The sequence below is a fragment of the Microcaecilia unicolor genome, chromosome 3, assembly GCF_901765095.1.
Source record: "Microcaecilia unicolor chromosome 3, aMicUni1.1, whole genome shotgun sequence".
Taxonomy (NCBI): domain Eukaryota; kingdom Metazoa; phylum Chordata; class Amphibia; order Gymnophiona; family Siphonopidae; genus Microcaecilia; species Microcaecilia unicolor.
This window is the reverse complement of record NC_044033.1, coordinates 378,025,284-378,044,005: the sequence shown is the minus strand read 5'-3', so window position 1 is coordinate 378,044,005 and position 18,722 is coordinate 378,025,284. Positions and strand designations below refer to the sequence as shown.

The 18,722-nt window shown below is 45.6% G+C and overlaps 1 protein-coding gene across 4 annotated transcripts in view; it reads left to right on the top strand.

The window, feature by feature from the left end:
- The window catches only part of DPYSL5 (dihydropyrimidinase like 5), a 209,394-nt gene that overhangs the window by 180,652 nt on the left and 10,020 nt on the right, over window positions 1–18,722 (top strand). For all 4 annotated transcript variants that reach the window (XM_030198630.1, XM_030198627.1, XM_030198628.1 and 1 more), the window contains exon 12: window positions 8,433–8,601. In XM_030198630.1, coding sequence (XP_030054490.1) covers window positions 8,433–8,601 — 169 coding nt within the window. The remainder of the gene's footprint in view (window positions 1–8,432; window positions 8,602–18,722) is intronic.

Here is an 18,722-nt window from a genome sequence, read left to right as displayed (position 1 = left end):
TGTTGGGGGACTACTGTACCTGAATATACACCATTTCAGTAGCCTTCAGGCTTGCAGATGTCCTATATATTGAGTTACAGTAGGTATTTTTCTGTACCTGGAGGGCCAACAACTTTTTTAAAAAATAGCTAAAGTTGTGTACTGTTCTAGGCAAAGTATAGAGTAGCTTCAGCAGCCAGCTTAAACCATCCCCATGTAGAAGCTTTACCAGTAGACGCTCAGTTCTTAAGCAAATCTTCTTTATTGTAGTGCTCAGAATAAACAAAGAAAATCCAACTTACAGTTCAGTTGATTAGAAGAGAATTATTGCCTTCTCTACATAGGGTCTGTATCTAGCCACCCCAGAAGCAAAGCAATGGCCAGAAGCAAAGCCCAGCTGAAAGGAAATGCTGTAACACTCAAATGAGAATAAGGGGGAGTAATTCATGGAAAATGAATGGGGAATGGCTTGGAAAGATGGTGAAAAATCTTGATGGAATTATAGTAAATTAAGGAGGGATCAGCCCCTAGAACAGCTGCTGAACACCAAGGCATGCAAGGAAGAACTGGGCTCTCTCATGCAGCCTGCACGGGCAGAGAGGGAAGGCTGGCCCTAGCTCAGAGCTAACAGCCAATAGGGAAAGCTCACAAGGAGTCAATCACAGGATACTGCAAACTATAGGAAAAGCAGTCCTAATACACAGTGCTACCTATTACACAGACAATGCAATTAAATACAAATAATATTCATATTAAATATACATCGCAATATACCCTGCCTCTATGAATAGTAGATACCACTATTTAACTTCTCAAACTATAAATATTATAAGCATGCAAAAGTCTATTTATATCTGGATCTTAAACTTGGCAATGTCGAGAGACAGACAACACAAACAACAACACAAAAGAGACAAAAGTATTTGAATCTCTGGATTGGACAGCAGTCCACAGTGTCCTCATCTCTTCATGGTGTGGATCACTGGCTCAGTGATGGCTCTGCTGAAGACTTTCCTTGTCTTCCAGGGAAATCTTGTGTCGAAGTTCCCAGGTGCTGCCAACTTATCATTGATGATCTGTGGTTCTGCATCTTTGATGGCACTTTGATTTTAGGTGTCCATTCTTTCATCAGCTGGTTGATGAAGTGAAGATGCAATCTCTTCATGACCCGTGAACTCTGATCAATGTTGGTGCATTTCTTCCCAACAAGAGTATAACATGTATAGAATGTTTGTACGTTTGGGAAGCTTGCCAGGTGCCCTTGGCCTGGATTGGCCGCTGTCGTGGACAGGATGATGGGCTTGATGGACCCTTGGTCTTTTCCCAGTGTGGCATTACTTATGTACTTATGTAAATATGATACTTAGCTTTTAAATAAGCATGTTCGGCTATAGGGGTTCTGCAGTTCGACATGTCACATGTTTCGCCTAGTTGTCAGCATGTCACATGTGCGTCTAGTTGTTGGCATGAATGGCAGGGGGGTCATCCTTGATAAAGCCTTGTGTAGGTGAAACTTGTCACATGTCGGACTGCAGAACCCCTATAGCCGACCATGGTCTGGCATGTGAGATCTGTGGTCTCTTGTCTTTCTCTTTGGACCAGACTGTCTGATGTATTTTTTCCTGCTCAGAAATTGACAGTACTCTAGTTATTTTTGTTGGTACTGGTTATAGGCTATTTGCAGCTGCTCAGTATTGAGGCCTCCAGCTTTGCTCCACCTTTTGAAACCTCAAGAATTTCTTGCTCTTCTATGAGCCAGAATTTGTCCAGAAGAAAGAAGTATCTCTCTACCTCTGTTTCATGCTGCTCTTTAGCTTTATATGTAAGCACATGAGTCCTGGATTTTTCAAACCCCTTCTCACAGCCCATACTGTTCTATTCAATTTGCTCAGTTACTGCTTTGTCTGAGTCAGTAAAGTCTGCCATGTTTGCACTAATAAGTCCCCTTTCTCTCTTTGTTTTCTTCATAAAACCTTTTCAGAGTGACCTTTGGCTTTATGCCAAATGTTACAGGAACAGCAAGGTGAGGAATGCAGGCAGTGGGGGAAGTTTGAACTCAAAATAGATACTTTAGCTTGAGACTGAAGTAAGCTGAAAGTCTCTATATGGCAATCCTCTTTTTTTCTAAATAGCTTGCAGGCAGAGACTGTGTACTTTAATGGTAAGTTTGTTTGAAGAAGCAAAAATGGAAAAAGGGTACAGCCTCCAACTCTGTGCAAAACAGATGGCTTCAGCTAATTAATTATACAGGTTTGCCTTTCTTTGCAGGGAAGCTGGCACCACACTGTCTGGAATGCTTATGAAATCTCTACAAATCCTTTGGTTATAGATTTGAATGCAAGCTACACAATTCTCAGTTATTTCAAACAGACTAGTCTCTCACTTAAATTCACATAGTAATGTTCCAAGCCATACAATTTTTTAGCTTTGATAAACTTCCTCAGAGAGAGTGTTTCCTTGAATGCACCAGAACTTGCTTCTATATAACTCTCCAGCAGCAAATGCTATCAGGCTTTTAGTTTAACAATCCAAATTTCCACTCAAACTGACATCACAAGTTCTTTGAGGCAGTGCAGTTTTAACTCTGTTACTTTGACAACCTTTTCCACCTTTGTATTAAAGCTGAGGTTTGCGTTATATTTAATTTCATATGCATCTACTACTGATACATTCACTTATGTACATAAGTATTGCCATACTGGGACAGACCAAAGGTCCGTCAAGCCCAGCATCCCATTTCCAACAGTGGTCAATGCAGCTCACAAATACCTGGCAAGATCCCAAAACAGTACAAAGCATTCTATGCTGCTTATCCTAGAAATAAGTGTTGGATTTTCCCCTAGTCCATTTTAATAATGGTCTATGGACGTTTCCTTTAGGAAGCCATCCAAACCTTTTTTAAACCCCGCTAAGCTAACTGCCTTTACCACATTCTCTGGCAACAAATTCCAGAGTTTAATTACATGTAGAGTGAAGAAACTGATTCGTTTTAAATTTACTACTTTGTAGCTTCATCGCATGCCCCTTAATCCTAGTATTTTTGGAACGAGTAAACAGACGATTCATGTATACCCGTGCCACTCCACACATTATTTTATAGACCTCTATCATATCTCCCTTCAGCCGTCTTTTCTCTAAGCTGAAGAGCCTAGCTGCAGCCTTTCCTCATAGGGAAGTTGTCCCATACCCTTTATCATTTTCGTCACCCTTCTCTGTACCTTTTCTATTTCCACTATATCTTTTTTGAGATGCGGTGACCAGAATTGAACACAGTATTCGAGATGCGGTCGTACCATGGAACGATACAAAGTCATTATAACGTCCTCATTTTTGTTTTCCATTCCTTTCCTAATAATACCTAACATTCTCTTTGCTTTCTTAACCGCAGCAGCACACTGAGCAGAAGGTTTCAACGTATCATCAACGACGACACCTAGATCCCTTGCTTGGTCCGTGACTCCTAACGTGGAACCTTGCATGACGTAGCTATAATTCGGGTTCCTCTTTCCCACATGCATCACTTTGCACTTGCTCACATTAAACATCATCTGCCATTTACATGCCCAGTCTCATAAGGTCCTCTTGTAATTTTTCACAATCATCCCGCGATTTTGTACAGCCTGACACCAAGTACCATGCAAATGCCTTCTTTGCCAAGGCATTAACCTAGTAATATCTGAATGCAGTACAGGGTGAGGGGGAAAAAATTAACCCCCTAAAGCTTTTTTGCCATTTTCTCAGCAACTGCTTTGAATTTCAACAAGAAATTTTACATCCGTATTTACTCATCATACTTACGTATATTAAATAACATTTAATTACCTTAAGCTATGTTGATGTTACTGACATGGGCAGCACAGATATCTTAGATAGGTCATAGATATTTTTTTCATTTTTCTTTCCAATTGTATAGCAAGGTTTATAATAGACTAGTAAAAAAGCCCCGTTTCTGATGCAAATGAAACGAGGGCTAGCAATGTTTTCTTCTGTGTGCATGTGGGAGTGTGTGTGTCCCTGCCCTCTGGCCTCTCTCCCCTCCCCCCTCTGAGTCCTTCACTGTTACAGAGCCAGCGATTTGATTTCGTGCTCTGCTGTTTTCCTTCACTGACTGTGTTACAGAGAGGGCGGGGCAGACACTCATAGGGAAACCGGATATCTCGCCCCCTTCACACTTCCGGCTGGAGGCTTCATAGAACGTTGGTGTTGCTTTTTATATAGAGAGATATTAAAGGCTAAATGTAATTTTATGGTAATGATATTATTTACATGAAGTTTTATATGTTATAGGAATGCACACTTAGAACTGCTCCCTTTTTTAAGTTTAATGACATTAATTATGAATACCATCATAGAGGAATTATATGTTCATGCCACTATGCAATGATAACCTATTATATTCATTGATGACCATTATTATCATTATCATTTTCTGTAGCTATAAGATCATTTATCATCCTGTGAAGCTGAGGTTATTATAATTTTCATATTTTGTAGCTACAAGCCTACTTATCATCTTGTAATGCTGAATTTAATAGTATGTAAGAGATCTCTTTCTTCTTTTTATCTCTTGTTTGATATCAGTAATGTTTTAAGATGGAATGCATTAGATTCCTTGTTTGCTGTGTCATTTGTATAGTCATAAGACCACTTGTTATTTTTATAATCCTTTGCTCATTTTATTCCTTGTGTGTTAGTTGGGATTTAAAATGTAATGCATTAGAGTCTATTATATGTTGTGCTACTTATATACCAAAAAGTTTAGAATAGTTTTAGAGCTCTCTATTTTCATTTTTATTTTTATTTACATTTTTATGGCTTTGGTCATATGAATATATATTATTCATGTTTGTTACTTTGATATAAGTGCTCTGGATTTATTCTATAGACTTCTGATGCAGACCGAAAGGCCAAACCACAGCCCTCTTTGAATCTAGCCAAAACCTTGATTAAAATATTTCTTGTGGCACCATGGGTGCGATGATTTTGTCTTGCGTCGCTTCCACTGTGTTTGCTTTTCCTGATAGAGACCCGTGGAGGATTGTTCTTCTGTTTTTCCAGTTCTACAGTGCAAACGAGTGCACGAAAATTGCTGGTCAGGCTAAAAAGTCTGTAACTTCACTGTGTGTAAAGATAATCTCATTCCACTCAACACATAAACATAGATAGTAACAAATAAAGCTGTAAAACTTCACATTGAAATTCCAAGTGATTGCTCAGAAAATAGCAAAAAAACTCTAGGGAGGGTTACTCTTTTTTTACCTTACCCTGTCATTCTTAAGAATGACGGGGTCCTGCATGAATAAAAAGTGATGTATTAATAATATAATTTCGACCTGCCTGTGTTTAAAACCCTGTTTCTAGATATGAAATTGAAATCATCTGTTTCTGTTGCTTAGTCATAGATCTTCATTACCTTTTTAATTTGGACTGAAAGAGATGTAGCTTTTTTAAAGTTAAGGTCCTGTGCAGCAATTCTACTAAAAATGCAGTGTGAGCACCTAAAGAATAGACTTAGGGCTCCTTTTACAGAGTCGCAGTACTGATTCCCATAAGGCAAATGCGACAAAGCCCACAGCACTTGAATGGGCTTCGTCGCATTTACTGTACCAGGAATCAGTTACTGTGGCTTTGTAAAAGGAGCCCTTAGAGAAGGAGATGTTTACAAACAAAAGGCATATCACATGTTATTCCTAAAGATTGAAACTCAGAAGGAAATAAAATATATTAGGCTTAAACTGAAAGGTAATCTCGGAATAAGACAAAAATGAAGTATTAAAAGAATTGAGAAATAGCAAGTTAGTCTTTTGAAGATTAAACTAGTCAGATTGCTTGGTCGAATTACTAACTGAGGGGTCCTTTTACTAAGCCAAGGTAAAAAGTGGCCTGCAGTAGTGTGGGTGCGTATTTTGGGCATGCGCTGGGCCATTTTTTACCATGGCTGGGAAAAAGATTTTTTTTTAATGGGCCGGGAAATGAGCGTGTGCTGAAATTAAAACTAATACGTGCCTATTTGTGGCCTGAGCCTTTCCTGCTTCTCATTGAGTTAGCGAAAAGGGTTCACGCGCTACCCGCGTCATAACCATGTAGCATGCACCAACTGCTGATTACCGTTGGGGGCAGTAGAAAATAGAAAATTATTTTCTACCACGGAATTCAGCACATGCCAAATTACCACTGGGCTTATGCGCTAGCCTGGCAGTAGTGCCAATTTGGCGTTCATTAGCCCACCCACACCTTATTAAAAGGGTTGCTATGATTTTAGTGATTTAGGTTTATGATTGGTTCAGATTTCCAGCTGTGATCACCTGATCCATGTGTCGGGTTAGACTGTTGGGCTCATTTTCAAAAGAGAAGGATGCCCATCTTTCGACATAAATCAGAAGATGGACGTCCTTCTCTCAGAAACGTCCAAATTGATATAATCGAAAGCCAATTTTGGACGTCCCCAACTGCACTCCATCGCAGGGACGACCAGAGTTCAAGGGGGCGTGTTGGAGGCGTAGCAAAGGCGGGACTTGGGCGTGCCTAATACTTGGACGTCTTCGACCCCATAATGGAAAAAAAGAAGGACTTCCCTGACGAGCACTTGGACGTTTTCACCCGGACCTGTTTTTCTTACGACTAAGGCACAAAAAGGTGCCCGAAATGACCAGATGACCACCGGAGAGAATTGGGGGTGACCTCCCGTTACTCCTCCAGTGGTCACTAACCCTCTCCCGCCCTCAAAAAAAACATCTTTAAAAATATTTTGTGCCAGCCTCAGATGTCATACTCAGGTCCGTGACAGCAGTATGCAGGTCCCTGGAGCAGTTTTAGTGGGTAAGTGCACTTCAGATAGGTGGACCGAGCACCATCCCCCCCTACCTGTTATGTTTGTGGAGGAAACAGCGAGCCCTCCAAAACCCACCACGAACCCACTGTTCCCACATCTAGGTGCCCCCCTTCACCTGTAAGGGCTATGGTAGTGGTGTACAGTTGTGGGTAGTGGGTTTTGGGGGCTCAACACACAAGGTAAGGGAGCAATTTATGAAGTCCACTGCAGTGCCCCCTAGGGTGCCCGGTTGGTGTCCTGGCATGTCAGGGGGACCAATGCACTACAAATGCTGGCTCCTCCCATGACCAAATGGCTTGCATTTGGTCGTTTCTGACATGGACATCTTTGGTTTCAAAAATCGCTGAAAATCAGAAACGTCCATGTCTAGGGACGTCCATCTCTAAGGACAACAAAATTTAAGGATTTGGACGTCCCTGACGGTATTTTCGAAACGAAAGATGGACATCCATCTTGTTTCGAAAATACAGGTTTCCCCGCCCCTGCATTGGGACATTTTGCAAGGACGTCCAAATCGAAATGTGGACGTCCCCTTTGAAAATACCCCTCCATGGGTCTAGCGTGCCCAGCAGTGGCGTAGCCAAGGGTGGGCCGTAGCAGCACACCTATGATGTGGCTGGCAGGAATCCCCAAGCCCCACCAGCCAAAAACTCCCAATAAGTACATAAGTGTCCCTCCTGCATACCTTGTAAATACCAGATCTTCACCTGCATTGAGCAGCGACTGAAACATACTGCTCGCACCAGCCCCACTGCCTTCCCTCTGATGTATTCCTGCCTATACGGAAACCGGAAGTTGCATCAGAGGGAAGGCTGTGGGGCCAACATGAGCAGTGTGTATTAGTTGCTGCTCGCTGCTGGTGAAAATCTATTTCAAAGGTATGTAGGAGAGGGGGGGGATGTTCGAGATACCATATAGCATGCAGGCGAGAGACCAAATCACCTGTGGGACAAATGGAGTTCTTCTGCCCACCCATCTTGGACCCAGGCCCACCCAAAATTAGGTGTCTGGCTAAGCCCCTGGTGCCCAGTGGAATAGGTTGGGCCATCACTTACGACTGACTGAGCTTTCAATAATCCATATTCAATTTGATTTGGCCCCAAATAGTTCCCCAAACACATTATTCATATTCGGCGAAGTAGCGATTTAAATTTGAATATGAATAATCCATGGCTGTACTGTGTTAAATCTTATTGAAATAAACAGTTGCCCCCTGATATTCAGTGGCCGGCGGTCAGCATTTTTAAAAATGCAGATCGTCGCTGACGAAAGAATTCCTCGATATTCAATGCTGGGCCAGCGATGGACTGCAATTGAGGAAACCCAAAATCGGCTTTCGATTATGCCGATTTGGGCGACCCTGAGAGAAGGACGCCCATCTCCCAATTTGTGTCGGAAGATGGGCGCCCTTCTCTTTCGAAAATGTCCCTGATACTGGCATTTACATGCATGTGTGCACCTATGCTAGCATTGTAAACATTTATGCAAATATTCAGCATGTAAATGTTAACACCTACTTCATAGAATTACCCTGTTAGTGCTAGAATATCAAGCCTGTAAAGGTGACTAAATCAATAATATGGTGCCACCTGTACCTTTTTTTTTCTTTTTCCAATATTAGAGTTTAAGCGTAAAGGGAGTGGATCGGACCCCTTACCTGGGAGATGTAGCTGTGGTGGTGCATGCTGGGAAAAAAGAGACAGGAAGCCCACTAGCAGACACCCCCATTCGACCTTCCACTCGACACGGGGGCATGAGGGACCTCCATGAGTCCGGCTTCAGCCTCTCCGGTAAGAGTGGCCACTACCTGAGTACTGGGAACTCTTTGAGGAAGGAAAGCAGTAGAAATCAGCATTTTGGGTACTGCAGAAGGGCAGCTGTAATGTCATCTCACACTATCTAATCAATAATATAATAATAATTGCTAGTTCGGCTTTGAAGCACATGGGATGTAAAGGGGGAGGACTCCATTTTTAAATCTGCTGATGTTTTTATTTACAGTGCACCCTGACATTAAGCACTGTCTTATTGGACTGCATTAGTAGAGTAATTTTATAGCAGCCAGCTAGGGAGTCCCAAAAGGCATCTGTGCCAATGTACCTTTATAAAACCGTCACCTCAAATATTTCCCAAAAGCACACAGATTATATCTTCTCCAAAGATTATGTAAATTTATACACTTCTACTACTACTACTATTTAACATTTCTAGAGCGCTACAAAGTGTATGCAGCGCTGTACAAACACTGTACAAATTTATACACTTCTTTGTATGTATGCATGTATTTTGTTCTTTATATGTGTGTATATCATAACTCTGCCTCCACTCCACCCAGACTATCTCCTTTCCCTTGGGAGCGATGAAGAATAGTTTGTGTAAAATTAAGCCTGACTTTCGATGTGCAAACATGGCTGCATACATTTCTAGAAGACCTTTTCCACATATAAAACCTGCTTTACAGACAGAAAAAAAAACTTTATAAAATTAACCCCATCCATGAGAAGATTTAGCACAGAAACAGACTGAAGTTTGCATGGACTTTATGCAGCAGTATCAGACAACATTCTGGGGAAGGGAGAGCCTATTCCAGATGGATTTGCTCCACCATAACCAAGGTGGAACCAGGTTACTGGCATCACCGTTTAAAAAAGGAGATACAGCAGCTTTTAAACTAGAAACTAGAGGAAGGCTAACAGTTGCTCAAAAGCACATGGTTCAGAATAAGGTATCTTTGAAGGATATCACCATAACAGGGAAGATAGAGCATCCCAATAGTGAGGTTGCAGTAAAGGCCATAGTAGACTGGATGTCTTTAAATAAAGAGCAGACAGACTTGATTGACTGCAAATTATCACTGTCAATTGCTGAACAGGATGTTAATAGGAATAAAAAAAACATTGTTTGAAGTGTCTGTATACAAATGCCCATAGGCGCAGACTCCGTAAGTGCTTTGGGTGCTCGAGCACCCCCGATATTTTAACCCGCCCGCCCTGTTCTCCTTCAACAGTCCTCTGTCCTCGCCTTCCTGTCGCCCAGAGTTTAAAACTCATCTTACCTCGCTCGGTCCCGGCAGCAGTGAAAGGTGAGCAGGCTCGGCTTCAGCCTTCCGTTCTCTCTCAGCTTTGGTCCCGCCCTCATTTCCTGTTTCTGCGAGGGCGGGACCAGAGCTGAGAGAGAACAGAAGGCTGAAGCAGAGCTTGCTCACCTTTCACTGCTGCCGGGACCGAGCAAGTTAAGATGAGTTTTAAATTCTGGGGGGGCAGGAAGGCGAGGACGGAGGACTGTTGTGGGAGAAGCGGTCGGGCTGGGGTTGGGATGGCACTCGGAGGAGAGGGGGAGCCTGGAACTCGGAGGAGAGGGGGCTGAAAAGGGGCAGGTGGTGTTTGGGGCGAGTTACTGGACATGGAGGGAAGGAGAGAGAGGAGAAATTGCTGGACATGGAGGGGAGAGAGGAGAAATCGCTGGACATGGAGGGGAGGGTAGGGGAGAGATGAGACTTGTTGGACATGAATGGAGGGAGGGGAGGGCAGGGGAGAGAGAGGAGAATTTGCTGGACATGGATGAGAGGGGAGGGGGAGAGAGGAGAATTGCTGGATAAGATTGGAGGAGAGGTCAGGGGAGAGAGGAGAATTGATGGATATGAATCGAGGGGGTGAGGAGGTGGAGGGGAGGGGGGAATGCACCACCTGTTAAAAAAAAATTTTCAGCACCCCCAATCATTTTAAAAAGTTGCCTCCTATGCAAATGCCAGAAGCCTATAAAATAGTTAGAATAGATAGATATAATAGGCACCTCAGAGACCTGGTGGAAGGAAGATAAGCAATGGGACATTGTCACATCAGCTTACAAATTACATCGCAGTGGAGGGGTAGCGTTATATATTAAATAAGGTGTTGAATCAAATAGACTAAAATTTCTGTAGGAAACAAAATACACCTTAGAATCCTTACGGATAGAAATTCCATGTGTAAAGGGAAAAAGAATAGTGACAGGAGTGTACTACTGTCCACCTGACCAGAACGAACAGATAGACGTAAATATGTTAGCAGAAATAAGGGAATAACAAACTGAGTAATACAATAATAATGGGTGATTTCGCTTACCCATCAAGATCAATATAGAAAAAGAAGATAGCCAACAATAAATCAAAAAAACAAATATCCAAAAGTGGCTATACATCCCCTGATTCAATGATTGCTCTCATCAACATGTAACCTGAATTGGCCACTGTTGAAAGCAGGATGCTGGGCTTGATGGACCTTCGGTCTGTCCCAGTACGTCAATACTTATGCTCTTATGTACTTATGTAAAATACTGAAACGTCAGACTGGATGTTTGAGAGTTCTACCTCTCCTGATGCAGCGTTCTTGCAAAACAAGAGGCCCTTGTCAAGGCAGACTATTAAGGCTGACACTATGTGGTGGATAAATGTATATTGAGAATAGAATTAATAGTCCTTGGAGTGATGGTGATGGTATTCCTATCAGGAGTGAGAAGTCTGTTGGATTTTCAGCCAATGAATGTTAAAGACTGGCTGGATATGGAAACTCCACTTTATAGAGGAACTAAGGTTTTGCTTTTTTGATATTGCATGCATATGTATTTAGACTGTATATTAATTTTGAGACTCTTTTTACATCCCTTATTTCATTGTTTTGCTTATACTATACAACTGTATATTGGTCTAGTTTGGGATTACCAGCTGGCATTTCTCCACAAATTGGTACTGGTGGAGGGTTTGTTTTAACTTGTTTAAGTTTTTCCCTCCCTATATATAGGCTGCAGTCTGAAACTGATGATATGCCTGGAAACTTCTTATAGGATGGGCTGACCTTATAGTACAGCTTTCTTCTTCTCATTCATATCTGTCCTTTAGAAAAAGTCTAAAGACTATTCTGTTTAGAAAATTTACCTCTTGATTATCATCTTTAGCTAATAATATCATAGGAGAATGTCCTGGCTCTCTTGTTATAAGTACATTAGTATTGCCATACTAGGACAGGCCGAAGGTCCATCAAGCCCAGCATCCTGTTTCCAACAGTGGCCAATCCAGGTCACAAGTACCTGGAAAGATCCCAAAACAGTACAATACATTTTATGCTGCTTGTTCTAGAATTAAGTAGTGGATTTTCCCCATGTCCATTTTAATAATGGTCTATGGACATTTCCTTTAGGAGGCCATCCAAACCTTTTTTAGACCCCACTAAGCTAACCACTTTTACTACATTCTCTGGCAACGAATTCCAGAGTTCCATTATACATTGAGTGAAAAAATATTTTCTCCGATTCATTTTAAATGTACTACTTTGTAGCTTCATTGCGTGCCCCCTAGTCCTAGTATTTTTGGAAAGAGCACACAAGCGATTCACGTCTACCCATTCCACTCCACTCATTATTTTATAGACCTCTATCATATCTTCCCTCAGCTGCCTTTTCTCCAAGCTGAAAAGCCCTAGCTGCTTTAGCCTTTCCTCATAGGGAAGTCCTCCCATCCCCTTTATCATTTTCATCACCGTTCTCTGTACCTTTTCTAATTCCACTATATCTTTTTTGAGATGCAGTGACCAGTTTGTTATATGTAACCCACTTAGAACTTGATGGTAGTAGCAGGATATAAAACAGAATATAATGTAATGTTATTTAATACACTGTACAAAAAGAAAAACAAACAGACAGGAAGAGAGGGAACCAAATTAAAGTGAAGATTGAAGGTTTTTCATTTTCCTCACACTAAAGTTATCGTTTTGAAGCATACACAAATGCTGCTACCAACAGTTGTAGTAAATCCTATTCATAGGTAGGGTTCTTGCAGTTTGAATCATAGGATTAGTGCTCATGTCATATGACATGTTTGCTACATTTACGTTGTTAGGATCATTTTCAGGTTTTGTATTTCATAATGTGTCTGGAAGTGGAGAGATTTATGTTGCTGCTCTTCAGATGACATGAGAATCAGAATATGTTTTTTGATTTGGTGACTTCCATGGAGAAATTTTCTAGTTCTGATCTGCATCTGTTGTTGGTAAGAGGTCGGATTTTTGTGGATGCAAAGCATTTAACTCATAAGAACTGCTATACTGTGTCAGACCAAAGGTTCATGAGGGTCATGTATGCAGTGTGTCACATATGTGAGCATTATCCATCAGGTGTGTCCAAATAAAAAATAGTTTATCCTCAGCAGAATTTAGAAAGCAAAACATCATGCAGATCATTCCAAATGTATACCCTGGATGCATCATTAGCATGATTTAATATTTTGTATATTTCTACATCAGGTTTTTGTCTAAAGTGTGTTTTAGAAATAACAGATGCAGAGCCAGTAATCTGTCAGATGGGAAGTTGGAGGGGAGGGCCCATGACCCTTATTGCCTGGGGGCCCAGATCCCCTGCAGTATCCTATTGTGGATTAAAAACTGGTTAACAGATAGAAAACAGATTTATGACCCATTGCCAATGTGTGTCAGATCTTGAAGATCAGGTGCAATAACTAACAACCTCACAAACTACTCTGCAACATTGGATCACTCAACTGGTCAGTGCTCTTCATCATAAAGCTTATGCGAGCAGACTTAAAGATCTCAATATATATACTTTGGAAAAAAGATGGGAGAGAGGAGATATGGTAGAGATGTTTAAATACCTACATGGCATAAATGCACAGGAGGCGAGTCTCTTTCAGTTGAAAGAAAGCTCTGGAATGAGGGGGGCATAGGATATGGTTGAAAGGGGACAGACTCAGAAGTAACCTGAGGACATATTTCTTTACGGAAAGGGTGGTGGATTTGTGGAATGGCCTTCCAGTGGAGATGGTAGAGACGAAAACTGTATCTGAATTTAAGAAAGCTTGGGCAAGTACATAGGATCTCTAAGGGAGTGAAAGGGAGAGTAGATGGAGTGGGTGGGCAGACTGGATAGGCCATATGGTCTTTATCTGCCTTCATTTTTCTATATTTCTATGTTTCTAGAAATATAATAAGTGTCAGTACAACAGAAATGATACCATAATAGACATTCTCCGAGGACAAGCAGGCTGCTTGTTCTCACTGATGGGTGACGTCCACGGCAGCCCCTCCAATCGGAAACTTCACTAGCAAAGGCCTTTGCTAGTCCTCGCGCGCTCATGCGCACCGCGCATGCGCGGCCGTCTTCCCGCCCGAACCGGCTCGTGTTCGTCAGTCTTCTTTTGTCCGCGCTCGGTATGGTCGTGTTTTCGCCGTGTCGTGCCCCGCAAAGTCGACCTCGCACGTTCTCTTCGTGTTAAAAAAAAAAAAAAAAAACATTCTGTGTGTGGAAAGGGACTCTTCGGTCTCTTTTCCCCCGATATTTCCAGCTTTTTCGCCCCGGTAAGATTTCTTTCGTCGTCGGGGTAGGCCGCTTTTAGGCCTCGGGTCGAAGTTTTCTTCCCCTTGTTTTTGTGGTGCCTTTTCCGCCATTTCGACTTTTGATCTCGCCGGCGTGATTTTTCCGCCCATGACATTGAAGTCTCCCAGCAGCTTCAAGAAGTGCACCCAGTGCGCCCGGGTCATCTCGCTCACTTACAGGCACGCGTCGTGTCTTCAGTGCTTGGGGGCTGGGCACCGCCCGCAGGCCTGTAGTCTGTGTTCCCTTTTGCAAAAGCGGACTCAGGTAGCGAGATTGGCCCAGTGGAACGTTTTGTTCTCGGGCTCTTCGTCGACATCGGCACCGGGGGTATCGAGTGCATCGACGTCTTCAGCGTCCAGACCTTCATCCTCGGCCGCCAGTGCATCGAGTGCATCGAGGCATCGGCCCTCTGCATCGGCGCTGAGACATCGGACAGCTGCGTCGACGTCGGTGGTACCGGGACCTCGTCTGCTGATGTCGTCGGACGGTGGTGCTTCGTCTGGAGTGCAGGTGAGGGCTGTCCATTCCCCTGCTGGTGGCGGTGAGCCTTCGGGTGGGTCTCCCCCTACCCTGAGGTATCCTGTGGTACAGCCCCCCAGAGACCGACCTCCTTCGGCCTCGGCCCCGAGGAAGCGACGGCTGGATTCTACGTCCTCCTCGTCGGTGCCGGGAAGCTCCGGTGACATGCTTCGTTCCAAGAAGTCGAAGAAGCATCGTCATCGGTCTCCTTCCCGTGTCGGCACCGAGAGCTCTGGGTCGCCGAGGGAGTCGGCACCCAGTAGGCATCGGCACCGAGAGGACCGCTCATCCTCTGTTCAGGAGGTGTCGATGCGCTCCACTCTGGACAGCCCGGAACAGCCTCCACGCCCGGAACAGGTTCTGACGTCGACGCCTGCATCGACCTTTATGCCTTTCTCTGCAGCCGCTCTGAACGAGAGCCTCCGGGCCGTTCTCCCAGAGATTCTGGGAGAGCTGTTGCGCCCTACCCCTCCGGTACCGGCGGTACTTGCGCCACCGGTACCGTCGAGCGTGGCGCCGGCTGGTCCATCGCCCGGGGTGAGGTCTCCGGCATCGGTGCCGCGTGCGGTACCGGCTGCCGTCGCCTCCCAGGAGGGCTCCGTCGGCGGAGGGAGCTTCGCCGATGCGGGCGAGGGAGTCTACCTCTCGACGCCCCCATCGTGGACGTGGCTCCACAGAGTCGAGTCGGGCACGGTTGCAGACACAGGTCTGTGAACTTGTGTCTGACACCGAGGGTGAGGCCTCGTGGGAAGAGGAAGAAGACACCAGATATTTCTCTGACGAGGAGTCTGAGGGTCTTCCTTCCGATCCCACTCCCTCTCCTGAGAGACAGCTTTCTCCCCCCGAGAGTCTGTCTTTCGCTTCCTTTGTCCGGGAGATGTCTACGGCCATCCCCTTCCCGGTGGTTGTGGAGGACGAGCCCAGGGCTGAAATGTTTGAGCTCCTGGACTATCCTTCTCCACCTAAGGAAGCGTCCACTGTACCCATGCACCATGTCCTAAAAAAGACATTGCTGGCGAACTGGACCAAGCCTCTAACTAATCCCCACATTCCCAAGAAGATCGAGTCCCAGTACCGGATCCTTGGGGACCCAGAGCTGATGCGCACACAGTTGCCTCATGACTCTGGAGTTGTGGATTTGGCCCTAAAGAAGGCTAAGAGTTCTAGGGAGCATGCTTCGGTGCCCCCGGGCAAGGACTCTAGAACCTTAGACTCCTTTGGGAGGAAGGCCTACCATTCTTCTATGCTCGTGGCCAAAATTCAGTCCTACCAGCTCTACACGAGCATACACATGCGGAACAATGTGCGGCAGTTGGCGGGCTTGGTGGATGTGCTCCCCCCTGAGCAAGCCAAGCCTTTTCAGGAGGTGGTCAGGCAGCTGAAGGCGTGCAGAAAATTCCTGGCCAGAGGGGTGTATGACACCTTTGATGTTGCGTCCAGGGCCGCTGCTCAAGGTGTGGTGATGCACAGACTCTCATGGCTGCGTGCCTCCGACCTGGAGAATAGAATCCAGCAGCGGATTGCGGACTCGCCTTGCCGTGCGGATAATATTTTTGGAGAGAAAGTCGAACAGGTGGTAGAGCAGCTCCACCAGCGGGACACCGCATTCGACAAGTTCTCCCGCCGGCAGCCTTCAGCTTCTACCTCTACAGTAGAAGATTTTTCGGGGGAAGGAAGACTGTTCCCTACTCTTCTGGCAAGCGTAGGTACAATCCTCCTTCTCGACAGCCTGCGGCCCAGGCTAAGCCCCAGCGCGCTCGCTCTCGTCAGCAGCGTGCGCCTCAGCAAGGCCCATTGGCTCCCCAGCAAAAGCAAGGGACGAGCTTTTGACTGGCTCCAGCAAAGCATAGCCGACATCCAAGTATCAGTGCCGGGCGACCTACCAGTCGGGGGGAGGTTAAAAGCTTTTCACCAAAGGTGGCCTCTCATAACCTCCGATCAGTGGGTTCTCCAAATAGTCCGGCACGGGTACACCCTCAATTTGGCTTCAAAACCTCCAAATTGTCCACCGGGAGCTCAATCCTACAGCTTCCAGCACAAGCAGGTACTTGCAGAGGAACTCTCCGCCCTTCTCAGCGCCAATGCGGTCGAGCCCGTGCCATCCGGGCAAGAAGGGCTGGGATTCTATTCCAGGTACTTCCTTGTGGAAAAGAAAACAGGGGGGATGCGTCCCATCCTAGACCTAAGGGCCCTGAACAAATATCTGGTCAAAGAAAAGTTCAGGATGCTTTCCCTGGGCACCCTTCTACCCATGATTCAGCAAAACGATTGGCTATGCTCTCTGGACTTGAAGGACGCCTATACGCACATCCCGATACTGCCAGCTCACAGACAGTATCTGCGATTTCAGCTGGGCACACGTCACTTCCAGTACTGTGTGCTACCCTTTGGGCTCGCCTCTGCGCCCAGAGTGTTCACGAAGTGCTTGGCTGTAGTAACAGCGGCACTTCGCAGACTGGGGGTACACGTGTTCCCATATCTCGACGATTGGCTGGTGAAGAACACATCCGAGGCAGGAGCCCTGCAGTCCATGCAGATGACTATTCGCCTCCTGGAGCTACTGGGGTTTGTGATAAATTATCCAAAGTCCCATCTTCTCCCAGTGCAGAGACTCGAATTCATAGGAGCTCTGCTGGATTCTCGGACGGCTCGCGCCTATCTCCCAGAGACGAGAGCCAACAACTTGTTGTCCCTCGTCTCGCGGGTGCGAGCGTCCCAGCAGATCACAGCTCGGCAGATGTTGAGATTGCTAGGCCACATGGCCTCCACAGTTCATGTGACTCCCATGGCCCGCCTTCACATGCGATCTGCTCAATGGACCCTAGCTTCCCAGTGGTTTCAGGCTGCTGGGGATCTAGAAGACGTGATCCACCTGTCCACGAGTTTTCTCAAATCCCTGTATTGGTGGACGATTTGGTCCAATCTGACTCTGGGACGTCCCTTCCAAATTCCTCAGCCACAAAAAGTGCTGACCACGGATGCGTCTCTCCTGGGGTGGGGAGCTCATGTCGAGGGGCTTCACACCCAAGGAAGCTGGTCCCTCCAGGAACGCGATCTGCAGATCAATCTTCTGGAGTTACGAGCAATCTGGAACGCTCTGAAGGCTTTCAGAGATCGGCTGTCCCACCAAATTATCCAAATTCAGACAGACAACCAGGTTGCCATGTATTACGTCAACAAGCAGGGGGGCACCGGATCTCGCCCCCTGTGTCAGGAAGCCGTCAGCATGTGGCTCTGGGCTCGCCGTCACGGCATGGTGCTCCAAGCCACATATCTGGCAGGCATAAACAACAGTCTGGCCGACAGGTTGAGCAGGATTATGCAACCTCACGAACGGTTGCTCAATTCCCGAGTGGTGCGCCAGATCTTCCAAGCGTGGGGCACCCCCTTGGTAGATCTCTTCGCATCTCGAGCCAACCACAAAGTCCCTCAGTTCTGTTCCAGGCTTCAGGCCCACGGCAGACTGGCATCGGATGCCTTCCTCCTGGACTGGGGGGAGGGTCTGCTGTATGCTTATCCTCCCATACCTCTGGTGGGGAAGACTTTGTTGAAACTCAAGCAAGACCGAGGCACCATGATTCTGATTGCTCCTTTTTGGCCGCGTCAGATCTGGTTCCCTCTTCTTCTGGAGTTGTCCTCCGAAGAACCGTGGAGATTGGAGTGTTTTCCGACCCTCATCACGCAGGACGAAGGGGCGCTTCTGCATCCCAACCTCCGGTCCCTGGCTCTCACGGCCTGGATGTTGAGAGCGTAGACTTTGCCTCTTTGGGTCTGTCAGAGGGTGTCTCCCGTATCTTGCTTGCTTCCAGGAAAGAGTCCACTAAGAGGAGTTACTTCTTTCTGTGGAGGAGGTTTGCCGTCTGGTGTGACAGCAAGGCCCTAGATCCTCGCTCTTGTCCTACACAGACCCTGCTTGAATACCTTCTGCACTTGTCTGAGTCTGGTCTCAAGACCAACTCTGTAAGGGTTCACCTTAATGCAATCAGTGCATACCATTACCGTGTGGAAGGTAAGCCGATCTCAGGACAGC